Source organism: Lonchura striata, chromosome 2 (genome assembly GCF_046129695.1).
Source record: "Lonchura striata isolate bLonStr1 chromosome 2, bLonStr1.mat, whole genome shotgun sequence".
NCBI lineage: Eukaryota > Metazoa > Chordata > Aves > Passeriformes > Estrildidae > Lonchura > Lonchura striata.
Window position 1 is genome coordinate 3,911,597 of NC_134604.1, and position 26,433 is coordinate 3,938,029.

The following is a 26,433-nucleotide window of genomic DNA, read 5'->3' on the forward strand; positions in this document are numbered from 1 at the left end:
AAAGACTACGAAAAGCCTATTTTCTCTAGTCTGAAGTTACATGATAGCAGTCTTCTAACATTTGCAAAGGAGCAGTAGGGCAGATGAGATTACAATTGGAAACTCATCGAAGTAAATTGATGCCTCTTTTGGTCCTGGACATTGCAATTAGCTGTCTTCAGCTTCACAAGCAGAAGGGGTGCCTGAGAAAAGGTGCAAAGCTCTTCCTCAGCTTGGACAAATCATAAAATTAATTCTCCTGAAATGGATGAAAAAAATGATTCCCCAACAGCTAAACCTGAAGATGAAGCAAATGTAAGTAGGTGACTTAAGCATTCTTGATTTTCTATATTTCATGACATTATTAGATGATTTGTGATGTAATTCTCAAGTGTCAAACTCAATATGATGGTTAGATTTGGTATAATTTTCTGGTTTATAGCTCAGTCTGAAAATATCAACATGTGTTTATCCCTGGGTTGCTAATATTATCTATTTTCAGACAATTGAAATAATGGACACATCAGTGTGACAACATAAAAGCTTATATTGGTGTTATGCAGCATTTTTTTCCAAAAAAGTTAACTTCTAGGCAAGATACGTTGCCTCCTTTAATGGTGCCTATCTTGCTTTTCCCAGAGAAGTTAGAGAAGGGGATTGTGGTATGAGAGCTGACTCGTGACAAAGATGTAATTAAATAATTTAGTGCATGGTGATAGTCAAATTGCAATGTTAGCTGGAAACAAGTTCTAGAATAGAAGAACTAAGTTGCAGTAAAGGAAAGCTGAGCTGAGAATGATGGTCCTTATTGAGGGAAGGGAGCAGCTTAACTCTGCTGTTGCTTTCCTTACTATAAAATGTTTATGGTAAATTCATAAAACCAATAGAAATATTGATAATGTAGCACACAGCATTCAATATTCCTATGAATCCCATGCAACAGAGAGCTTTGTCATGAAAAGCTTAATACGTGAATTGCTCTAAAAAAAATCATATTACAGTAGATGCAATGATGACATCAGTTGTTTCAAGTGTCCCCTTATATATCCGGTGATATCAATTTTGAGTAATTTTTAACAATACTGGTCAGGATTTAATTTTTAATAATAAATCTGTCTGTTTAGGTCTAGAGCCACAAAAAGGAGTTACATGGGAAAACATTAATATAAAATATTATTGTGGGAATCTTGATGAAAGTGACCAGAATTTCATAAGTCAGAACTCAGCATCCATTGAGCTGCCTCATGCTGGCCTACTGAACACCTGAGTGTATAAAGGAATTTTGTGGCAATCCAGAACTTTAAAAATTCATTTTCATCCTTAAAGAGACTCAGTAAGGTTTGTAAAAAATACAGAAGATGGGTAAATCAAGTGGGGAGCACACAAGACAAGTGCAGTTCATTATGTAGATAAAGACATGAATCTGAAATGTTCCAATTCTGTGCTTAAAGATTTTGTTTGAGGAAATTGTAGAGGGTCATATTTAGTCTTTTAACTCTACTTGTTATTAATTATTACCAAGTTTTCTTCTCCTTTTAGAACATCCTCCACTCTGAGATCAAAGATTGCTATCTGTTGCATTTGACTATGGGACCAACAGGATATTTGTGGGGATGTTTCTTATGTATCCTCTGAGGATACACAGAGGTCTCTTCTTGATAGTATTACTCTGCATAATATCAGAGAAACATACCAAAAAATGTGTTGGTGAAGACTTCTACAGGTTTTTTATTTTTTTTTTAAGAACAGGGCTAACATCAAAACAAGAAATAGATTTTTTTGGAGCATTGATCTTCTGATCCATAGTGCAGCTGGAATGTCCCCTGCTGCTGTGTGTGACTGCTGTGGCTCTCTCTTCAGTGTGCACCCATGAGGAAAGTGTGGCTCTGTCTTCTCCATAGCCCACTTTAGATATGGAAATCTAGAATTAGATTTACTCACAGTCTTTGCATTCTTGTCTCCTGCTGAACAACCCTAAGGCTCTCAGCTTTTTGCTGTACATCATCTCGTCCAGCTCCCTACCTCTATGATATTCCCCTGGAATCACTCTGAATAATCAACATCTCTCTTATCCTGATTGGCCCAATGCAAAGATGGGCATCTCCTACTGCTGAGCAAAAAGAAAAAAGCATTTTTGTAGGTCATTTCACAACACCACTTTTGCACATGGCTGGCAGTTGTGCTTGTCATCTCCTGAGTGTCAAGCTGCATCAGCACAGAGCTTTTGTAGCCACTGTATGAAATGTGGCATCCCACACTGAAAACTCAAGGGTGACATTCTCAGCTGGTTATTTCCTTATTTTCATGGTCTTCTTTCTCATCAAGTGTCATATAAATAGTATGGATGAAAAATGAATGTTGTGTCCATACCTTTTAGTCTACAACAGGTCACACACTCTTTGCAAGGTACCTTCTGAGAATGCTGGTAAATAGGTGAGCATCTGGTTGTACCCTTTCTCCTCAACTACCTGCTGTAGCTCTGCAGAGACCTATTGAGCACAGGGAACATCTAGGTCTGCCCAAGCTGGGGGCTCTGCTGCTCAGTGTGTCTCTTCTAGTGTGATTGTGAGCTCCTCAGTGTATTTTTATGTGGGCACAGAGGGGAACAGGTGATAGGACAGCAGTTTGTCCCTCAGAGTGAGTCTATCAGCATCTTGAGCAAATCATAGACCAGTTATCACTGGTTGTTGTCAGAGCTGTTTGATTTGCACTGCTTAGAAATTATGGACCACTTAGAGAGGCCTCTGAGTGGCATAAATTCAGCTGTGAGGGAGGGAGACCTGCTTTGGAGATTCTATTGAAGTGAATCTAACTGTTCCAAAAAACAAGGAAAAAATACCTGTTTGTGTTGGTCATCTTTAAAATGGTGAAGTTCAGTTTAATCCTCATTTATATGAGGTCTTGAGTCATATCATTTTGTCCAAGACCGTGTTGTGCTTCATAGAAGACTGCACTAAAACCCTTCCTGCTGATTGCTGACTGGTATTTGCCAACAGCTCCCTTCATGGACAACCCACAGCTTCCTAAAGCCGCTCCTTGAGAACTTCCCTCTCACTTTTAGAGTATTTTTCCTGAATGCTCCTTGATTATGTAGCAATATTATCTAACTTGCACTGTAATTTTTATGTAAGGAGGAAATGCGCGGTGGGTTTTGGTTGGTTGAGGTTTTGTTGTGGGGTTTGTGGTTTTTGTTTTTTTTTTTTTTTTTCCTTGTAATTTAATTCTGGTGCTGCTGGGTGTAACAGCTAAACCAGTATTCATTATCTAGTGCACGTGGTCAGTAATACTCTGAGTGGTCCAGGAATGTGCCAGCTAAACTCTGAAGAGATAAGACAATAATTGACTTGAGAAATGTGGTTGAACATCTAGCTGATCTCACAACAAACCATTTGACTGTGACAGGAGATACTCTAAAGAGAGACTTTTATGAAGTGCCAGGGACTTCTTCGGGCAGCTCTTGCTGTGCCTGCAGCAACTGATAAACATTTTTTGTCTGCTTAAATGTGTTGATTATTTTCTGCAGAGGGAAATGCCTGAGGCATGGTGTGGTGTCTGGTACAAATGGGCTTTCCAGAACAGACAAGCTGTAGATACTTTTTAGGAAGTGGAAACTACTCCTGCAAATATAGAAATGGTCATGTAGGGTTTTTTTACCTAGATGAGATGGTCAGGACATATTTTGGATCCAGCTTAGAAGAACTGTAGTTCAAAATAAACTGTCAAGCATTTGGATATCCAGGTAATGATTTTGTGCAGGTCCCATCTCAGCAAGACCTGTGCTGTGCTCTCCTTTTCACTGGAGGAAACTTCTCAGAGGGAGCCAGACATGCAGGAACTCCATGGCCACTGCTCCACAGCCTGGAGGCAGTGGAGACTTTTCTCTGAGGAACAAAGTGCTTGAGACTTGTTGATCAGTCAATTCCTGCTAGAAACATTCCACGATTTTTGTTGTCTTTCACCTCATTTTAGGCAGCCAACATTTCAGTCCAAATGGTATCTGCAGAAGACAAGTTGGCAAAGAGGATTCTGGCAAGGAAAAAGCATGACAAATTGAAGAAAAAAGATAAGTTGCTATGGAATTTTCAAAACAAAATAATTCTCTTTACCCTCATTCTATTCATTTTAGGAGTTGTAACCTGGACATTACTGTGGCTCTTCATTGGTGAGTTGCTGAAAGTTCATGCCAACTCCATATATCATTATCACTAGTAGTACTTTCAGATGACTTTAGGATCTCAGTTGTCCTGAAGGCTATTTCTAAAATAAACATGAAAATTTTAAAATCGGGTCTGAAAAACTTTTGTCTTTGCTAAGACTTAACAAGTAATTAGAAAAGCTGGCTTTAGGGAGCAGGACTTTATTTCAGAGGTATGAAAAGCATTTTAGTGTGCAAGCTGAAAGGTTTCTATGAGCTTGATTCCTCAGGAATTTTGTTTTTCACTGTGTTTCTTGAGCTTCTGAAGTTCAGGTAAGTACATTGTTTTTCAGACTAGATTTAAGAAAGTAGAGGGGGAGTAAAATAAATGTGTGTAATTAAGCATTAAAAGCTATTTTTCCTCTTTAGGCCTACTGCCTAAGATACCTTAGGGATGCTCCCAAATCTGGGTGTTGATACTGCCTTCAGTTATGCTGACTTGTTTGTATGGTGGTATCTTATATTTTATGTAGCTAACAGGAGCTCAATTAACCATAATTTGGTACACATCTGGAACAGTTTGGGTATAAAAGTATAGTGCTCTTTTGGGTAGTTGTTTCACACCAGAAAGTAGATAGATTAATTTGGTTTCAAATTTAATTAAAAAAACCTTCATTGTTATTAAAAAATGGCTAACTGTCTTTGTTTCTTGCAGTTCAGGCAGAAAACAAAGATGCATTGTATTTTGTTGGACTGTTTCGTGTTGCCAACATAGAGTTTCTTCCAGAATATAGGCAGAAAGAGTCAAAGGAATTCCTCTCTATGGCACAGACTGTGCAGCATGTGGTAAGATGGGTGGGCTGCTTGGTTAGCAAAAAAGACCAGAGCTGTGAACAAATGATATTGAGGTGCCATTGAGGTTGCTGTGGTGTTCCCCCCTTCCCCCCAGCATTATGTGCAAGCTGGAGGTAGGAAGGAACTGACTGCTTTCAGCTGGTTAAGCACAAACTTAGTTATGAATGGATCTGGTTTTTACATTTGACTTAAAATTTTATGTACTTTCACCCATAAATTATGATCTGTGACTAAAATTCTACAAAAGTCCTTAAACTCAATTGCCGCTTTTGAAGCATCAAGCAGATGAAATCTCGAAATCTTTTGCATTTACATGGGTATCTTAAAGCATTTATAATCACCCTAGGGATCCCAAACATATTTCAGAAGGAAATCTACATTTCCTTGTGATACTAGGTATTCTAGAGACCATTATGCTTCCCAAATACTTTGCATCAGTCAAAGCAAAAATAGAACTCTGGATCAATAGCTGCTCTACAGTGGGAAGTGGGGGGGAATCTTGGTTAGAAGGGAATTTGACTTTAAAGGTGTAGGGAATAAAAACACATTTTTGTCAGGAACTGCAGCACTGTCCACATAAGGATTCAAGCAACCATATGACAACTGCTAAACAAAAAGAACAAAAAACAAGTTAGATGCAGTCAAGAAATTTTTTTTCAATAATTACTAAGTTTTTGTCACCTTATAACGTGAACTAACGTTCCTGTTTTCCAGCTCTTTCCAAGTTCTGCATATTAATCATTGGAGTTCTTTCAGATAACCAGTGCAGGGCATCACCTTTCCCTGCTCTCCATGGAGCAGCTCTAATGTCCTGTATTGCCTGTGTCTTGCTCTTGTCTCAGAGCATCCTGCCCTTGCCACACGTAGCGGAGAGAGGCAACAGACAGAAGGTGTTGAGCTGCCAGTGTCACCACCTCCTACTTGAACATTACTTGGAATTTATTTTTTATCTGTGAACTTTGCCTGAACTCATCGATGGATTTTGCATTGCTGAAACTGGCAACCTTAACTGTTGACTAAAATTGTTAGTATGGAAGTGGGGGATTTGGGATTTTTGGCTCTCCTCAAAACCCTTTTGTTACTGGCTGCTGGCCCAGGCACCCCAAGTGGTAGTAGAAAAACCTCTCAAGATAGGTTCTTTCCATTTGAGAGTAACAGTAATACATAAAATCCCTTGTACCTTAATCTAGAGCATGATTGAGCTCTACCCACCTTATTTGGGCCCTTAAAATTATTGTTTAAACTTGCTGTTTCAAATGATGAAAGTTAGGGATTAATGTGGATGTGATTTTTACAGCCTTTGCAATATTCTGTGTCAGTCTGTGTCATGTCTCATGTCCTCTGCACATGAGTTTTAATCATAAAACAGCAGAGTGAGGTCCAAACAGTTTGAGGTACATGCCACCTTGTGGCTTTGAACAGGATGGGGAGAGGAAGGTTATTGTCACACCAGTATTATCCCAGCCCAAGGAGAATCAGGAGCTTGCTTTGCCCAAAGGCAGTCAGTCCTTCAGCAGGGAACAGGCAGGGATTTTGCTTCTCCACGTTTTACACTGTGTAAAGAAAGAAAGAATTGTATATTGGAAAGAAATATGTTAATACTCAGCTGTTGATGAAGAAAACAGACACAAAGGAATCAAAGTGCAAACAATTCCATGGACACATTAAAAAAAAAAAATCCCTTAGCTGTGAGGGGAATCCAGCAATGGGGTTCTCATCCAGGGAAGGTGTGGAGTCTCCATTCTTGAAGGTAATCAACTGGAAATGGCCCTGAGCAATTCTATACATGGTAGAGCTGACCCTGCCTTGAGCAATGGGATTGGACTCGATGCTCTCCAGAGGCCCTTTCCCATCTCAGTCTTTCTGTGATTCTGCGGGAAAAGCTATGGTATGTGCTGTTCACTGCACCTTAATAACAACAAAAAAAATTGTTTTTATTAAGGTGCAGTGAACAGCACATACCAAAAAAAAAAAAAAAGAAAAGTTGTTATTAAGGTGCAGTGAACACATATCACAGCTTTTCCCGCAGAATCACAGAAAGACTGAGATGGGAAAGGGCCTCTGGAGAGCATCGAGTCCAATCCCATTGCTCAAGGCAGGGTCAGCTCTACCATGTATAGAATTGCTCAGGGCCATTTCCAGTGGATTACCTTCAAGAAAAAGTGTTATTGAGTGTGTGTGCATTTCTTGAAGTTTGCCCTTAAGTTTTAGCATCGGGATAGGGAAGCCCTCTGTGTTTGGGATTTTCTGGCTGAAGGATGTGCACTGTTGTCAAAAATTAATTTGTATGGAAAGAGCATTATTGTGTATGCCAGCTGGCCATGGGCAGATTTGATGTTTCCTGAGAAAACTGGATTTGTTACAGGTGCATTGAAGAGCTGGTCTATTCATCTCCTTTTCTGCCTAGCTTGGCTGATGTATGTCTGGCATTGTGTGCATGTTGCATAGTCTTGGTGGAAAATAGGTTGTCCTTAGAAAAGCCTAGGCATATTACATCTGTAGGTGTGACTTGTTTCCAGAATGCTAAATCTTTATACTTTGTCTTTCAGATGAACTTGGTCTACACAACTTCTTCTTTCTCCAAATTTTACAAGCAGTCCACAGTCTCAGAAGTCAGGTAAAACTGTGGTTAAAGTAATTTCTTTTCTGCTAGGCAGTAGATAATGTAATAAGCCCACAAAGCAAGCTTATTTTTAATAGTTATAATTCAATGTCTTTGCTATGTACTTGAACTGATAGCAAAATAGGTTTATAACCTACACCAATTCACTTAACAAAAGTAAGGGCAAACTAAAGTCATATAAACAGTTTCTTGTCTGCCAGAAATACAATGCAAGATGAACAGAAATAATGTCAATAAAGAGGTTTTGTGATCCTTTCACTCATGTAGAAGTTTAATCACTTAAACATGCTGTTGGAGCACAACTCTGTGTTATTGACTAAATTGCACATCTTTTGTGAGTAATGTTATTGGAATAAAAGCATTTTCTACTTAAGAAGTAGGAAGTCTATGCAATAAAATATTCTTACTCTAATATTAATGTTTGCAGCTAATGTTAGAAGTTTAGTTATTTCAATCCTCTAGAACCAAATACAGTTTTGTTTCAGAAACTGGAAGTTTTTAGGCTGTGTTTGATTTAAAGGGCTTTCTCCCCACTAAGGAGTTAGAGATTAGTGTGATCATACATGGCCTCTAATGTGTTAAATAATCTAGGAATCTTTTCCTACAAACTGCAACACACAGTGCAGGGTGAGATACATACCACTGCAGAGCTCTGCATTTCTGGAGGTGATAATGCTGTTGTTTCTGTTCTACTATTTCTGTTTTGATCTTTAGGAAATAGTCCAGCTCTAATTCATGTATAGACAATGTGATCTCCACAGATCTCTAAAGTTAGGAGCTCTCAGGAAATTAGCTTACTGAATATTCCCAACTGGGTGTGAAGAGCGTGTTTTGGGATTTGTCTTGTTTGGTTGATTTTTTTTAAGGGGAAAATATACATTCATGGGTTAAAGTAATTATAAAATATGGAAATAAGCCATGCACTTCTGCCTTTGTGCTTCAGAAGCTTGGGCTGGGAGTCTAGTCTTCAGAGAACTTCCAATAGGATGGTAACCTGAGCTCTTTATTTCAGCAACAACAACAATGGAGGCCTTCTTGTTCATTTCTGGATCGTCTTCGTGGTGCCCCAGGCCAAGGGGCAGGTGCTGTGTGAGGATTGTGTGGCTGCCATTTTAAAGGATTCCATTCAGACAAGTATCACTAACAGGACCTCAGTGGGAAGCCTTCAGGGCCTTGCAGTCGACATGGATTCCATTGTCCTAAGTGGTTCGTACTAGAACATATCCATATCCTTGAGGAAACACTTCATGAAGCAAACGTTTTTACCTTGGAGTAGCAAATTCTATAAATAAACTAAAATCTTGACCCTGCATCTCTAGCTTCTATTACTAAAATTGTAATTGAAGACAAAAAACTGAGAAGGAAAATAAAAATGAGATTTTTAGGTCAAATCAAGGTACAAATTATCCTTGTAAACAGTGATTGCAAAACTTCCTGCACTGGGAGGGGTTATGTTCATAGTCAGGAGGTAAAATGGATACCTTTGTAGGCAAATTTGGGTTAGTCTGTGATTTTAAAAGCATAAAAACATGAAGAGTTAAGGTGGATCACTTCATTGAAAATGAGACTCTCATCACTACTCTATTAAAGATTCAAAACCAGATTATAAAGGTACTCATTTGTTAAATAACTCCTGTGCCATTCCTGTCTGGGAACAAACTCACAACGTGTGATTCAAGCATGTTTAATGTGTTTTGCTACAAAATGTTTAATGATTTTCTGTTCTAAGGACATCAGACAGAACAATTCTGTTGAACTGAAAGATGAGAGAGGAGAGAGACTTTGTAGCCAAGGATGAGAAAATGACCTCCTGGGTACCTCTGTCTCAGTCATCAATTGACTTTGCCTGCTTAATTGCTATGCAGTCTGTTTTTCCCCCATCTCCAAAACTGCTTGCAGAATTTTCGGAAATGTAGGGGGAGAGGGCAACCCCCTTCACTGAGAAAATGTTTTCTGCATGTTCAGGGTTAGGACTGAGGTGGGATTGAATTAAACCCTGAATTTTGGATTTCAGGCAAACAAGAAGACTCACACAACTCTTTTTCTATGCAGCAGGTCTTCGGTCAGATTATTGGTCAACAACAGGAACAGGTAATTCACCCTTTTTGCAGCTTCCTGCAGAGGAGAGGTGGAGAACAAAGCTTTTAGCTCATGACTTGGACTTAGGTACTGTTCAGTGTTAATTTAAGAATGGCATTTAAGAATGCCAATCCATCTTGGCATTTCTTACTAAAAGAACAACAAAGAATCTTGCATGTAAAAAATACAGGAACCATCTACCTTTGATCTGTCTGGTAAATTTTTAGATGTACCTAGTGACATAGTAGGAAACAAACTAAATCAGGTGTTTGCTACTCATTGTGTTGACCAGCAGACTAACCTTTTCTAAATATTTCAGTAATTAATTTAATATGCTGAACAAGAGCATGTGTTCTCCATGCTTTTGTCCCTCTTTTATCAACATTAACTCCCTTTTCTCCAAGGCTGATGGTGAGTTATTCTTTTGAATGAATTCCCTAACAGTAATTACTTGAGGCAGCTGAGTTTTTCCAGGGTTGTGGGAGACACTATTTGTACACCTGCTTGGCTTCATGCTGTAAACCTCCCAGAAGGTTCTTTTGTGTTGTTCTCCCTTGCTACTTGACACAGACTGACTCTTCTTGAGAAAAGAGAGACTCAACTTGAGAAGTTGCATTTTTTTTTTTTTTTTTTGGTTTTTCAAGGGTTTTATAGCTTTCCATGTTTGTATTTTTCTTTCCTGAGACATTTTGTTGCGCTTCTGCCTGCGATTTTTCACTTCTGTTACCTTGCAAAGATTTTAGCTGGCATATTTTTTTTCGGAACCCAACAACTACTTTTGCCATGCAGCCAAGCCAAGCTCTTCTAGTTCTGAGGTCCACAGGTGGACTTCAGGTCACAGAGCATGGTTTGCAATGTTTATATTGCTAACAGCCCATAATTTCTCAAAACTTAAGTCAAGTTTGCTACAGCATTCATTCTTTAAAAGCCTCCTGACTTAAGCTGAAAAACAGAACAATATTGGCTTCTATGCCATCCCATTAATGTGCATTTTATTTCTATAATGTGTTTTATGTATTGGTGTTTACTTGCATAGTGATTTCATTTCCCAGTTCAGTGTTCCAGGGTGGAGAAGTTGGCACAGGTGGAACTTGGTTCCAGTTTATTCCAGAATGCAGCCCCTAAAACAGAAGAAATTAGGAAGAGCACAGCACAAATATTGTTGCTAAGGGTTTTTAGGACTTACATGGTATCTTTCACACAAAGGGAGAAGGATGACCTGCCATATTCTAGACATCTTTCGGAGACTTTGAATAGGCACCCACAGGTGTCAGCTGGTGTCTGTGGGAAGCTTGGGTATATAATGAAGTTCTTGGGGATAAATAGCATGGATGGCCACAGTAGAGTCTCAAAATCTGATACTGGTGCAATTTTATTTGTTGGGGTTCTTTGGCTGTGTCTGTTTAGGGTTATGGACTATGATGCAGAGGTAAAAGTGAACGTTCAGCAGCACAAAATGAGTGAGCATTGGCAGACTGTATTTTGAGAGCAATGGACTTAATTTGGAGTATGGAGATGAACCCACTGGTTGGTTCAGGCACAGACTGGAGTGCAGATTTATTGAAGAGTGGTGCTGGAGAAGGGACTTGTGGACATCCAGTAAAGACATTTTCCAGCTTTGGTTTCAAGCCAGCATGCTTGAACTACTTGTAGTTCTAGAGACAGCTTTGAATTCTCTTGGCTGTGCTCCATAGCAGCAGTGAACCCATCCCATTATTAATTACTTAGTGGAAATAATGGTAGTTGCATATAATTTTAGAGATTATGATCAAAGTTGGCTCTGCTAAGGGTGACTAGATAAGCACAAATAACTATTATAAAAAGAACATTGTTGGGAAGAGATAAGAACAAGGAAGAAGGAATAACAATTATTTAAACAAAGCTTTTAATAGTTTTAACTGTAATTCATTTAAATGGAATGTGACCCTCACTGATTGTTCATAAACATTCATAGCATTAGTTTCAAGAGTGTAATTTAGAAGTGGAAGTTGGACAAAGCCTGCCACATCCTGTCTTGATTAACTACTGGTTAAAAGGTCAGCATTTAATTTGAGTCAACAATTGGTAGTAAACTCACAGTGCTCTAATTGGTGTTCCATGGTGGTAACTATTTCAGAGACTTATGTTTGTAATAGGCAGAAACTAAGGCAAATATTCACTTTGGATCTTAGTCTCCCTAATTTGCATTTTTCTTCCTTCTCACCTGTCAAAGAGCTATATTAAGAGTTTTAGACATGACCAAACAAAAATTCTCTGAGCTTTTTGCTGACTGCTAGCTGCAATATTGAATTGCAATAAAGACCTCTATGTATTTTATTTGGAAATCTCAGTTGTTTCAGCTTAATTGGAAAATTGGATGCAAGCAGGGTAATAGTCTTATCCTTGTCTAAATTATGACACAAATTTTTACCCTTTTTTTAATAAATATTGTGTAGGGTAGGTTGCATAATTTTTATTTCACAGTGTTTCCATTTCTAATGGTGATTTTCAAGATTGGGCAGAACAAAGTCCTGGTCTGAATTCATTTTGATCCTGCTTTGAGCAGAATATTGAACTATAAAACCCCTAGCATCCCTTCCAAACTGAAGGATTTGGGTGAATCTGGTATTCTCTATCTAACTGCTAGTTCATGTCATGATAAAACATTGAGAACCTTGACATTTGATCAGTAAAAAAGCTGAGGGAATACAGCCATGCAACTGCATTTTTGCTTTGATTTTATTTTATGTATTTTAAATATCCTAATGCCCCTAGGGGCAAGCAGTATATTTATGCTTTGAAAGTAGATTAGTATGTCCCAGTGAAGAATTAAGTAATTTATCCTCTAGAGACTCTGCAGAACTTTAACTGCAAATTGTACAAAATGGCACTACTTTAGTATAAATACCTTGCAAGAACTGAATTACAGCACTGTTGGCCGTGCTCTGTACTTTTTATAAATAGGCTGTTCTTGGACCACGGAGTTGTAACTAAGATAAAAACAGTGAGTGATGCAGCCAGAAAGGGAGGCTCACAGTGTCAAAGGGGAATAGCTTTAATCTGAAAAAGGGTAGGTTTGGGTTTAGGGCAGGAAAAACTTTACAGGAACTTCTTTACTGTAAGGGTGGTTGCCCAGAAAAGCTGTAGATGCCTTTTGGAAGTGTCTGAGGCTGAGGCTGGATGGGAGTCTGGGCAACCTGGTCAAGTCAAAGGTATCCCTGTCATGGCAGAGAGTTTGGAATTAGATGATCTCTTACAACCCAAACCACTCTATAATTCTATTATTACTTTGGTTTCTAAGATATGCCTTCATATTTTGCTTTAGTTTAGCACAAGCTTTAGGATTTTTTTTTGTTTTAATGCCACGCGGATTTAGGAGTTTTGGAGCGATTGCATCCAGTGTTGAAAATGTGACATTTTCACAGGAACAAATTGCATGTATGATCTCTATGCTGACCAACTACATGAGCACTTTCCTCTGGATACTCAAGCTACCTCAGAGGGAACAATCTGCTATTTTAAGCTTATTGCATCTGTGGGCCACGTTGTCCGCCTTTCCATAGTCTCCCTTCAGATTGAAGCAGATAACTGCATCACTGACTCGCTCACCATTTATGACTCTCTGGTGCCCATCAAAGATAAGATCCTCTACCGGTGAGTATCAATTTCTATTACAAGTTTATTGACAACCTTCTGAAGATCTGTCATCTTCATTTTTTGGTTAGTCTGGTTTTGTTAAAATTGCTCTCATCGTCATATATTACTCACAAAACACCTAACAAATTAAAATTTCTCTGATAAGTTATCTTGCTAATAAAAGGGAAAATTTTCTTCAATTTTTTTCTCTTTTTTTTTTTTAACTACAGTACATCTTGACCTAGCTAAAGAATTATGAAAAATTCGCACATTACTGGGCAAAATTTTCCGTTTCTTATCAGGAAACAGATGCTGACTGAAAGAGAGTGTTAAAGTTTTCTCCCTTAAGCAAGCTATTTTGTATTAATATTAGTGCTTTTCAGATAAAGACTGAAGTTCTGAAACTAAGTCTTGTGATTTTCATTTACTGGCACTCACTAGTTCAGTGCTTTTTTTATCTGCTCTATTTGTTTAGAGGGTTATAAAAATCTAGACTTGAAGCTGTGATGGGTTGAGGGATGTGGACTATTAAGTTTTTTCTTTTTCTTCTCTCTCTTTAATGATCTATTATGTTTGTTTAGGGATTTTTAAAATCCCTGATAATTAATTCCGTAGATACTTAGATAATTAACTCCATAGATAGTCCATAGGTAAATCTAAAGGAAACAACAGCACCTTCATGAAGTAGACAAAAGCTCGGTGTTTTCACCCCTGAAACCCTTTTTTTCTGGCATTTCAGTCTGTGTATAAGCCTCAAAACCAGAGTCAGACAGAAAGGCTTTTCAGTCCTTTTTGAGAGCTGTCCTTTACTAATCTGTATCTCCAGTTGGCTTGGATGGTGTTCACTTGCATGTTAGTATCTGTAGAGGACTGAAGATGTCTGCTAGGTAATGCATATGGAAAGTATTTTTTTTTTTTTTTAATATGACTACTTGATTGGCTCAGGTTCTTAAATTCTGATGTGAAAAATAATTTTCTTGTCTTTCCCACTCCCCAACAAGAAGATAAAACTGTTGGTCTAATAAAATAAGATTTCTCTTTCTTCCAGCTTTTTGTTAATTTTGCCTTCATTCATTTTTACTGGGAGTGAAGGCTGAAAGTCGTTAGCTCATAGAGTGAAACATTCCATATGCATTTTCATGCAATTTTGTTCATTTTTGTAAGAAAAAATTCCAGTATTGAGTTTCTAACTGGCCTTGTAAGAGGTACTTTTTTGCTCAAGAGCATGGAGATTTGACTGGACTTTGAAACAGATAAGATGTGAACCAGTGGAAAATTTATGCATAGAGTCAGAATAATGTGTTAAACTTTTTTGCTTTTTAAGAGATTGCTTATGTATTTGCTCTTCTTTCTTCCCCCTCAGAGCCTGTGAACCAGCTGATTCATTGGTGTCACTTGTGTCCACAAATAATCTCATGCTGGTAATATTTAAGGCAGCACAAGTAAAGGAGCAAAAGGAATTCCACGGCTATTTTGAGGTCATTACACAAGAAAGTAGGTTTGTTCTGTGTTTGCAAGTGTGTTTATGATATTGTTGCTTCTGAGATCCTGAAGTGTCTATCATGTTTCTGACTATGGAAAAAATTATTCCTGTATCTGAGTTTCTACTTTTTACAGCCCCTCTGCATTACTCCTGTTGAGCAATGTGCTCTCATCAGACTGGTTGTGCAGAATGGAGGCAAAAGGCTGAAAGCAGAGGCTGAAAAGCCCTTTTTACCCTTTCAAAGGATTCATTTGGCGAGGGCTGCAGAGTGCCAGTAGATGGGGCTGTTATTCCAGCCGTGGCAGTGGTCCTTGGGACGCTGTAATCATGTTAAAAATGCCAGGATGTCAGCACTAAAAACCTCTTTCAGAAGATAAAGGTTCCGTTGTTTGGTATGCATTTGCTACAAAAGAGTCCGTAACGTTTGTGCACCAAGTTCATGACTTCATTGCTTTAATCTTTGAGAAATGGTAATAATAACAACAATAACAATAATAACAATAATGGAAATAATAACAAATAGTGCAAGGGATGCCATGCTAGTGGCACAAGGAGAAAGATCTCGCACAACCCAGTGCAAGGAAATTCAAGCTGCTCAAAAAGATGCTGCATACTTATGTAATTAAGCATTAATATGCCATCATGAAAACATGATAAATTCTCCATAATAATTAACTTCAAGTTCTATTCTTTGTGGGTTGGTTTGTTTTCTTTATGTTCAAGTCTGGGTTTACTTTGTTTGTTTCTCTGCATGTGTGAGTTTGTCTATAATGAATTCTGTAAATCCACTGAGCTGTCATCCAAGAAAGTTTTGGGTTCTAGGAGGCTGATTAGTTTAGTTTGTTGTCCATTTCACTTCTAACTGGCTGCATTCGAAGACTAGAGGTCCTTGTGAAGATGTATTGATATTCTTGTTTGCAAAACTGTCTTTGGTGAAATAACATAGATAAACTTTACAGTGTGTTCTGGTCCTGCAGAGACCAGCACTCATCCCTGGATCTTTATATCCTTTGTCTTCATCCTATATCCTTCACTGGGAAGGGTCCCTTTCTATAACTTGAATCCAGTCAAATATAATTCCTGACCTGCCCAGCTTTGCAGTGGCAGAGTTCTGATAAATTTGGATGCCTTAGCCCACTGAATAGTTTTACAGAAAGTATATGAAGGTTTGCCAAATGTTGCCTTTTTTTTTTTTTTTTTTCTTTCCACTAGGGTGTGGAAAAGCAATAGTGACAAAAGAGGAAACTGGCTATGAAGGGAGAATCACAAGTCCCTATTACCCAAGCTATTATCCTCCAAAATGCCTATGTGCATGGAATTTCCAGGTAGCAGATTCTTTCTCTCTTAGGCACTGCTGTGTGTTTTGGGCACATAGAGCTTAAGTAAGGCAGAAGTGATTGAGCTGGCAGTAACCTGCATCCTCACAGATGTAGTAGTTTATGGAAATGGCATTGCTGAATACCTGGCTGTGCTCAGCTGTTTTGTATCAGTTTTTTCTCTTTCTGTGCACTTATTTTTAAGGAAGAGAACATAGTACCTAAGCTGTCCTATTACAAAGGTGAAGAGTTAAGATCTGTTTTGATCTTTAGCCTGCAGAATTATTTCATGGCAAGCAATGTAATACTTGATTGTTTTTAAGTCCTCTCTTCCCACCCACAGAAATCTGGATGAAAAGTATGTATAAAAAACTAACTTAGATATTATTGCCACTTCTCTGGTATCTTTTCATATGCCTAATACATTTACTTTGTGTTCAGATGGTCTGTCCTTCCAGCACAATCCTGTGCTGGTTTTTTTTTGTTTTGTTTTTGTTGGTTTTGTTGTTTTTTTTTTTTTTTTAATTTGGTATCCTTTTTCTGCATCTTTTCATCCTGAAAGCAAATTGCTGAAAGTTGATATTGTTTTAAAGTACTTCTGTTTTCTCTGACTTGAGTGTTTACTTATTAGGGCTGCTGAAATAAGGTCTCTGACTTAGGGTTTGGTCTTCAGTGTTTTCCTCTCTATGGAATGCAGCAATGGATATGATAAGATCCACTTTTTATCCATCTTTCTGCTTATGGTACTCATGACTTGTTAAGCTAGTGACAATGAATCACAGCAATATAAATTAAGCCCAGCTAGCCATAACCTGCAGCCTTTTCCCCTTCTAGAATGATAAGGCAATTTTTGGGGAGCTAAATTTACAGTCTTCACTCTGGACTTCTGATAGAAAGGTTCATTGCTCAAACCATTTTCATTTTCAATATTGTGTTTTCGTGCAATATTGAAACTTTGCTCATTTCCCAAGTTATATTTTCTGTAAGAGAGAGGGAGAAAACTTTTCATTTCTGGTTTTTTGCCCTGAATCAGCCTTTATTTTTAAATGAACCCTGCCTTGCAAAAAATGTTCTGTTCCTTTTACGGAAGAAGTTTCCAATTAAGTAGGCACACTCGTGGTTTTGCTGGGTTTAGAAATGTTTTCTAAAATACCAAGGATGCATGGCTGAGCAGGTGCTAGCAGAAGACTGTAATAATGTGGTAAAAGTAACTCCTAGCATTACAAAGGTGACACAAGTATTCCAGGCAGTATCTTAACTCTAAAAATCTTCTGGGCTTCTGTGTCCCTACACATCTGGATGCGTTTGAGGCCAGCACAGCTCCCAAGGTTTGTGGCAATGCCAAGCCCTGTAATTCCTGAAATATATGAAAAGTTTATAGACTTTTGTGTTCTGTGCCCACAAAAGGAAAAAGAAGCCTGCTTGCACTGTCTTTCTTGCTCACAACAGACTCCACAGAAGAGCCTTGGTATAGCCCTGAAGTTCCATAACTACACCATTAGTGAGAAGAATATTAAAGGCTGTGAGCGAGGATGGTGGAAAATTAATGAACGTATGTAAGTACTCTGCATTAATTATTAATGTAATGGTACCAAAATAAACCATCCCATTACTACTGCAGCTCGCTCAGAAAGCTTCCACAAGGACAGAAGTAATTCATTGGGGTGTCCTACCATTCTTTCATTTTAGCTGATGATGTAACATTCCTTATAAAATGTGTGTGTGTGTATATTCTACTAAAAAGTACCAGAAAGATGAAGACAAGAGTCTTTGGTACTCTCTGGAGAGGGAGAAATGGAAAGAGTTGCATGAAGATTGATGTCCTGTGAACCCTAAAATAATTCTGTGTTTTCTGGGGCCATTATACAAGGTCTGTTTAAAGCCCTTTTAAGCGTAACTTAATTCTATTCTTGCTCAGGAGGACTGTAAATCTAATTAACTTGTTGGTGAAAGCCATTGCAATGACATGATTGGGCACAGAACTGTAACTGCTTCCTAATTCCAGTCACTGTCTCTTGAAAGAGAAAATGCACAAAGTGGCTTTCAAGGGACCACTCTGTTTCTGAAGTATTTTTTATTAAAATATTGCTGCTGTTTTTTAATTAAGATACCACTGCTTTCCCAGCATATTGTCAGTCCATGCTTTCCTCAGTTTTGAAGTCATCTTTAGAATGGTGGCTGATGAGGCAAGGCTACATTTAAAACATCCCTTTTGGTTTTTTTCCTAAAACTTCATTCAAATGGAAACACCAGTAAGATTAGTCTTGAAACTGAGTTTCTGGACTCACTACTGGAACTAAGTGAATTAGGCCCTTAAGCATACAACTGAAAGAATTACAGAGAGAAGGAAAATCTTCATCTGTTCTTCAACAGAGTTGTTGTATTTATAGAGTGAAAATTCAGTTTGAATCTCCTACAACTGTGCCTTGATGGGAATTGGTTGCTGGACTAGAGGAGTGCATAAAAACACCAGTCAAAGCACACCACATGTGTGGTTTTTTTGGTGGTCTTTTTAAGACAGAAATTGAAAGATTTGTGATATTTGGGATGGCTGACATAAAAAACAAGGGCAAAATCTGGAGAAAAAAAATTGTAATAGGATCATACTGAGGAATTCTCTCACAGAGAATCCTGAAAGAATATGAGCAGCTTTTTGACAAACCTGTCCATTATGTGTTCCACAGAATCAAATGTCCATGGTATGATTCCTCAAAGTGTACTCAGGGTTGCTTTTGAAGTACTGCACAAGAGCACATGCTCCTGATCTCTGTTGCAAGTTGTTGGCTATAGTAGCAGACCAAGACAAGCCTTCCTTTAAAAGAATGTGTTTTTCATTGAAAATAAGGCTTTTGAACTTCTGGGTTTTTTGTTCTATATTTACTTTTGAAGGGGAAAAAAAATGACTTCAAGCATGAAACATGGTGATGTTTTATTTTCTTGTTTACTTCTCAAAATTTAAATTTTTAATGAAATGGGGTGGGGGGGTGCAGGCAGGGGACCCCCATTTTTCAACTTCTTGCAGTCAAAGCCTATGGGATGCCTATTGTGTTATCTTAGGTAAAAATGGTTGAAGAACCTTTGGGATCCTGATATCAGTAAACACTGCAACTAAGCAGGTGGTGCAGATAAGGTTCCATCAGACCTTTAGGGAGCTTTCTCTAAGCAGAGACACTGAACACAACCATGAAGTTCTTCCCTGTCTTTCTTCCAGTGGACACACAATGCTCCACTGCCTTGTCAAAGAAATTACAGCTGATGAACTTCTCAGAGGCAGGAATACCAATGAGTGTCCTATGAGCAGACCACTAGTGGTTTATGTGAACACAGAGGTGCTTTATTTGTCTCAAAACTGTTAGTGCAATATCCCATTGTTTCTGCTACAGCATGCATATATCTGTTCATCCTCTGAAAAACCATCCTGCCCACTTCAACATATGGGAGGACAGGATCCCCTGAATCAGTTTCTCTCTGGAGCAATGGCACAGAGTTACAGATGGTGCTTTGCAGCTTCCATCTGCCCTGGACCTGGATATATGATCAGTAAAACACCAGCAAAAGGCTCCTGAGGGTCTGTAGCTTTGTTTTACAAATCCCATGAGCGTATGGCATTTCTCACTGTGTACCTGCTACAGCTTTTCCACAGATGGGTAGTAATTTCCTCTGCTTTTGGTTAGATGAGTTTGTTTTATTTGTCTGAGATGGGGTCAATGCAGACTTCAATTTTTGTTTGTTTGTGGTTTTTTATTAGTTTGGGGTTTTTTTACATTGCTAGGGTTTGCTGGGAGGAAGACTGGGTAAGTCATTGACAGAAGAAGAAATGCAGACAATGTCTGAGAGCTAATTGAAGGGAATCAGACTGGTAAACAGCATTTTGCTGTGCACTTTGGGCTGTTTTAGGTTGGGAGCATTGGTGATACACACTAAATTAAGTGACAATTGGACTTCCTGATGTAGGAAATCTGCACTCAACACTGATAGATTTGGTGGGTGCACTGGTTTGAAGGCAAACCAGCAGGAGGAATTAACTCCACACAAATATTTTGCGAGAGCTTCCAATAATTTCATGGGAAAATTACAATAAAGGCAATAGTACAGAAACACTGGCTGAAACAGAGAAAGTCAGAATATGACCTGACACCCTGCTGGTCAGGGTGGCAGTCACAGTCTGATTAAATGGTGGCTGCAGACCCATTGGAGGATGGCTACAGCCTTGTTGAAGCAGTGATCCTGTGAAAAGGTCCCCAGTGGTGGCTGTCAAGAGCTCTCATCCTCTGGTTATTAAGTGGTGGTATTGTGGTGCCTCAAGCCCCAAATTTATATAAATATTGTATAAATTATATATAACCCCAAATTATATACAGGTGGGACTGTTTGGTACATCCCCCAGGGCAGGGAATTCCAAAATGGGATAATGTAATTCTGTGAGTCATTCTGGGGAGTTCTTGATGGTCCATTAGCAGAGATGGCCCCCTCAGAATGGAGACTGCTTCCCCTGAGGGAGTTATGGAGAAGGTAAAGAAACACTGCTCCTCTCATTTTAACAGCTCACGTGGATGGTAGTAGAAATACTTACTTTTGGTTACACCTTACATTGTACACAAGACAGTAGTTGGTGGTGGTTTTTCTTGTTGTTGTTTTTTGGGTTTTTTTGTTTTTTTTTTTTTTTTTTATGGTGGCGTTCCAGGGTTTGGTTTTTTTGGGGGGGGTTTTTTGGGTTGTTTTTGGATTTTGTTTTGGTTTTTTGGGGTTTTGTTTTGGTTTTTTTGAGGATTTTTTTTCTTCTTTGTTTGGGGCTACTTTTACAATTAATTCTCCTATAGTAAGAAGCTGTAAAATTAACTCAGATTTTTGCATCTGCTTTCAAGGTGTCAAAGAGAAGACTTTCTTTTTTAAACTGTTTTCATCCTTTATTTTTCACATTGCTGGAACAGAATCTCCCAGATCTGTTAACAGGATGGTTGATTTTAGTACAGTGAAATAGGGCATAAATGCAAACATATGAATGAGTGTGTCCATTCCCTTTGGCAGACCTCACTGGGATGCTCAGGACACTGAGGCAACATCTGTTCACATGGAAATTCCTGACCAATTTTTCTCCATTCATTGACATGAAGAGTAGCCCTGGTGCAATGCTTGATGTAGAAAAATATACAAGGGAAATATTTACTTCTGGCTGATAGTCCACTGCTCCATTTAACAATACAACAATCCATTTTATTTTCTTCTGTTCTTTGTGTTAATTTTGTTGTCAGTGAGTGATCTTGTACTGCTGTCAAACAAGTGTGTGTGCCAAGTGTGATAAAAATCAATACAGCTGCCTGTGCTCCTAAATCTAAAGAGTCATGTGTACTTTGATTTTGGCTGGAATATTAAAGCCAGATTTTATTTTTTTTTTGAGGCATTTTTGTTGAGGAGAGAGTATTTATTTCCACTTCTAGAACAACCTGTACTGTTGATGTTCACTGATTTACTGTATTTAAAACTGTCTCCGTTTTTAAAATCATGATCCAGCAACCTTTCCCTTGTCAAAGAGGCTTTGTTTGGTTGTGGGTTTTTTTTGCTTTGGGGGTTGTTTTTTCTACTTTGTTTTTTTTTAATCTATGTTTTTTGTTGCCCACCCCCAATCCTGGTAGAGACTGGCATATTTGGCATACTTGATGAAAGGAACATTAGAAATTCATTAATGGATTAAATGTTTGATGTCATCAAAAAGCATTTAGGTTTCTCTGAATCAAGTTGCACCTAGGCAGAAGTCCAAGGGATCTCTGCCAAAATAGCAATTTAAAGTAGATGTGCACCCAAGGCATTATTTTTAGGACTATTTATTTGAAGGTGTGACATTGAGAAGTAAATTTCCACGATGTTAATGGCGGGTGAAGGCTGGGTACCTGTGAGAACCCCGGGCTTGCTCTGGGGTCTCGTGTGGTGGAAAAGTCTCTCCTCCAACCCGTGCTTCCAAAGAAAAACTCAGCAGCCTCTTGGTGTTTGGTCTCAAGGCAGTTTATTGTGAGTTATCTAACAGTTTATCTTCCAGGCTGTGGTTGTTTGCTCAGCAGCTCGGGCAGAGGCACACACACACCCTGACATCCTCTCTCTCTGCTGTCTTCTTCTTCTCTCCCTGCCCAGGGCTGCTGCTATCTTTTATATGATATATTATGTATTACATGTTTATAGTTTTCCCCCAATACCTATTACCTATATTATAAAGTGCTTTTCTACTCTAAACCAATCTGTGAGTGCCAACATCACCAAGAACATGGAGGCAAGGAAGAAGAAGGAGGAAGAACAGGATCAGCCCACTTTCCTCCATCTTAGAACTTCTGACCCCCATGTACAAAGTGAAAACCCCCCTGGACAGGTGCTAAAACCCCCCTGTACAATACTAAAAAAATTTCCCCTCTGTTTTGTAACTACTTTTACTATGCTATCTAACCCTTTGTGACTGCTTGTTCCACCTCCAAAGTTGGTAACTCATTCCATGGCTCAAACTCAAAATCACAGCTGTTTGCAGCTGCCTGCCAGGCTCTAAAATGCTCCTGACCAAGGCCTGGAACCTCTAACAATGTCTGAGAGACATTCTGAGTTCCAACATGTACCTACTGAGAAATATTTTTGGTTCTTAACTAACGTACGGCAGCTGAGAGTATTTCTGCATTTCAGCAGTGTTGACATTTAAACTGTATATAAGGTGGTTTCCCCACGAAGGTTCTCTAGAACTGGCCTGGACACTTGCAGGTACTGTGGTTACTACATCGATCACCAGACAGTGTTCCACATCACCAGCTCTGCTGCCAGCGTGGAGCTCCAGTGCAGCTCCAAGGTCTCCGAGAAGCCCCTGCTGGTGGAGTACGGCAGCTATGCCATCGGCCAGCGTAAGATGCATTTTATCTTTCAACCCTTCTTTGCATTTCAGATCTGTGAAGCAGCACTTTTTGGGCCCAGTAGGACTTAATTAAGTTTATGCAGCAAATTAGCTGTTGGGTTTCAGTTAATTTTCTTTTCTGCTCTCGCTAAGATGACTAAGAAACAAAGAACCTTTTCTAGGCTGTGCATCTGAGGTTTGTGGGCACGTGCAGTGTGCTCTGCTTTCCTGCGTGCACGCTCTTCTCTTCTGCACAGTCCTCAAAGCTTCCTGTGTGGCTACGACCACGGTGCAGTCAGTTGAAGTCTGCTGTTCCTGTTAGTTTTAAACCCCAACTTTTTGTTTGCAATGCTTCTATTGCTATAAGGCTCACAGGTAATGGAAAAAGTACCGAATAACCACCTGCTTATTTCACTGTTTCCATGTATTTATATATAGTGTGTGCAAATCTGAAATCTGAGCCGAAAAAACAGCTCAAAATATTAATAAACTCTGAGACCCTGAGTTTTTTTCCAGTCCTGAAAAATACAACTTGTTTACTGGTACTTTTTACCTGTGCTAGTCTTATAAATTCTTTTTAAGGTAGTAGAGAAGCAGTGGTTTCTAAACATAGTTACTTGTCACATTAGGGATACTTTATTCAATTTATATATGTAGTGTATGTAAAAAGAGGAGAAATTTGATTATTTTCATTTATAAGGCAGAATTATGTAGTTCATACACCACCTCAATGCAGGTTATTTACCAAAGTTGCATAGTGCTGCAAATTTTGGTTATTGGAAGTGACATTGTTCTTTAAAATAAAGATGGTTTTCTAAGCAGTCTTGTGTTACACCATAAAACACTGGCTTATTTGTTCCAGCCCCAGAGAGCCTGTGGTACATATTCCAGGAACAGCTGAATTAGAAATTTAGAGATCTTTTTTTCTCTTCTTTAATTCCCATTTGAATTCAATTTAAGTGCTGGCAATGCATACAGACTATTAAATTTAGATGAGTGTTATCATTCCTTGGAGCAGCTTAGTGACTGCAAATTGAAACAAGCCAGCAATATTTGTGAAAAGGAAATTTTGAGGTTTGGTTGCTTGGGTTTTTTTTTTTTGTTGTTGTTTGGTTTTTGTTTTTTTTTCTCCTTTTTAACCTCCAGCATGTCCACCTGGACATTTCAAGTGTTCCACGGGCTTATGCATCCAGCAGATGCAGCGCTGTGATGGCATAAACAACTGCTTCGACGAAAGTGATGAACTCTCTTGTGGTTTGTACTCACTTATTAGAGATCTTGACTGGAAAACACACTGAATGTATTCTCTAATCCTAGAAGGCAGCTGAAACAAGGTGAAATTTTTTAATGGGAATAACAAAAGATGTTTTCAGCTTCCTTTGTGCAGACTATATGTCAGTCTCTGGAATGCTCAATTCATAGTAAATTGTCAAGGGACAAAACCAAGAATAAAGAAGGTACAGCACTGGAGAACATGAGGAAGAAATTTAGATGTGCAATAATAGCTGCAGTAGGATATATTTAAGTATGTGATAAAAACTGGAAATTATTAATGAAGTTCTGTCCCATTTAGAGAGAAGTTATTTTTTGTGGGGAAATGACAAAGGAGGGGTTCATAGAGTAGGGGATAGTGATACTAAACATCTCCACCTGAGGTGCTCACTGATCTCCTCTGTGCTCTAGTTTGTCCATGTGTAAAGTGGCACTGATGCCCATCCTTGTATTGGAATGTATTGCCCATCCTTGAAGGAATGAATGTTGTATCCAGACATAGTCAGAAGGGGATGTGTTAGCATTTACAGGAATGTTTCTGTACCTGATTTGGCTTATATTTTTAAAGTTGTCCGTGAGTGGAACTGTAACTCCAGCTTTGCAATACAGGACAACTTGCTCGCCTGCAATGGAGTGAGTGACTGTGAGAATGGAAAAGATGAGCAGAACTGCACCCACAGTAAGGCTGCTCTCCTGAATAATTTTTTTCCTCTCTTTTGTCATCTATCTATTCCTGACTTAAATTCTGGATGCTGCATTCAAAAGGTTAAGAGGCACTGTCAAATCTCACTTAGGCTATATCATTCCTTTCAATTCTTCTGATACACTTAGAAAAAAGCCATTACAGGTTTTAAACTATTTCTTTTTAATAAGCTCATGAACATCTGTTTTTGCAAAATACTGGCAGAAGAATTAAGTACGTGGGGATCTAGGGATTTAAAGCTGAATCTGAGATTTTATCTCTTTACAACATAATCTGTGCAAATTAATTCCTGGACCCATTTTACCATCTGTAAAATAACTATTAAAATTATGGTTCATCTGTAGTAGTTTTTAGGGCTATAAGGTTAGCAAAAACCATAAATTTAGCATTAGCCAAATGAAAGTTTTGAATCAGAACTTTCTTGAACTTTTTAGACTAAATGGATCCCATGCTGCAAGAGACTTTTTTAAAGAAAACTTTTTTGACCCCTCTGACAAGACAGTCTGTGTAAATGATTACAGGATACTTCTGTGCATTGACAAGAAAAATGGATTTGGTTTGAGTGCATGTATTTTAAGCCACAGGGAAACAGGAAATGCTGAGGTTTGGGGGTTGCTGGATACAGTTAATGAGGCTGTTTTGACTGCAATCTTTCATTTCACATTTAACACTGAAATAGAAAGGAGAGCTCCCTTCCAGAGTACTGGATGTTTTCTCTTGCTATCCTTACACTCTACATCTAATTTTCACTATTATATCTCTGTGTGATAGTGCTGTGGGAAAGGATGGGAAGAAATCTTTGTTGGGACTTGGCCAGGTAAATACACACCCAAGTACAGATGCATTTCTATTTGAATGGTTCGTTCTGTTTAGAGGTTAAGCCATCCCCACCTATGTGGTTTTTTGTCATATTACTTCCTATCTATTAATACATGTACATCTTCTATCTGTTCAGACATGTCTTCACGTGTTAAGCTGAGCCAATGGTTGTTTTGGGTTTTTTTCCTCACAACTATTTCAGGTATTCCCTGCACCAACCACACATTCAAGTGCAGGAATAACATTTGCATTAGGAAACAATATGCAAGATGTGATGGGACTGTGGACTGTGTTGATGGAAGTGATGAAAGTAGCTGCAGTAAGTTCCTCTCAAATATCCATCTTTCTGAACTTTGAACTTTTTTGCACAATAAAGACCTTTATTGCTTCCCATTTTGGAGTGGGTACAAGTCGGGCTGCAGGTACTGAATTTTTATTGCATTCTTTTTGTGATAGCTGGGTAATGATCAGCTATCAGTTTACCTCTGATCTGGTTGCAGAACTTGCCAAGTTCCTGTGGGAGGGTGGGCTTACAGTTCTGGGAGCCTTAGAAAGCTGTACTGCTTTTTTCAGCTGTGCTGAGGAGTAGGGCAGCAAGGTTAATTACAGAGTGAACTTGGTTTGCTGGGAAGGCAGCAACTTTGCTGTCTGCAGCCAGGGTCTTCATTGAAGTCAGACCATATGTGGACTTC

General features: G+C 38.7%; 1 protein-coding gene across 1 annotated transcript in view; it reads left to right on the forward strand.

Annotated features, from left to right (window-relative positions):
* Window positions 1-228: 228 nt before the first annotated feature.
* TMPRSS7 (transmembrane serine protease 7) overlaps window positions 229-26,433 on the forward strand; it is a 32,596-nt gene continuing 6,391 nt past the window's right edge. Inside the window, exons 1-14 of the mRNA XM_021535411.3 lie at window positions 229-294; window positions 3,949-4,141; window positions 4,830-4,960; window positions 7,519-7,586; window positions 8,605-8,798; window positions 9,645-9,683; window positions 13,076-13,304; window positions 14,650-14,780; window positions 15,982-16,094; window positions 17,535-17,641; window positions 22,821-22,957; window positions 24,094-24,201; window positions 24,788-24,898; window positions 25,944-26,060. Of these exons, the coding sequence (XP_021391086.2) occupies window positions 244-294; window positions 3,949-4,141; window positions 4,830-4,960; window positions 7,519-7,586; window positions 8,605-8,798; window positions 9,645-9,683; window positions 13,076-13,304; window positions 14,650-14,780; window positions 15,982-16,094; window positions 17,535-17,641; window positions 22,821-22,957; window positions 24,094-24,201; window positions 24,788-24,898; window positions 25,944-26,060 (1,729 nt within the window). The 5' untranslated portion in view covers window positions 229-243. The remainder of the gene's footprint in view (window positions 295-3,948; window positions 4,142-4,829; window positions 4,961-7,518; window positions 7,587-8,604; window positions 8,799-9,644; window positions 9,684-13,075; window positions 13,305-14,649; window positions 14,781-15,981; window positions 16,095-17,534; window positions 17,642-22,820; window positions 22,958-24,093; window positions 24,202-24,787; window positions 24,899-25,943; window positions 26,061-26,433) is intronic.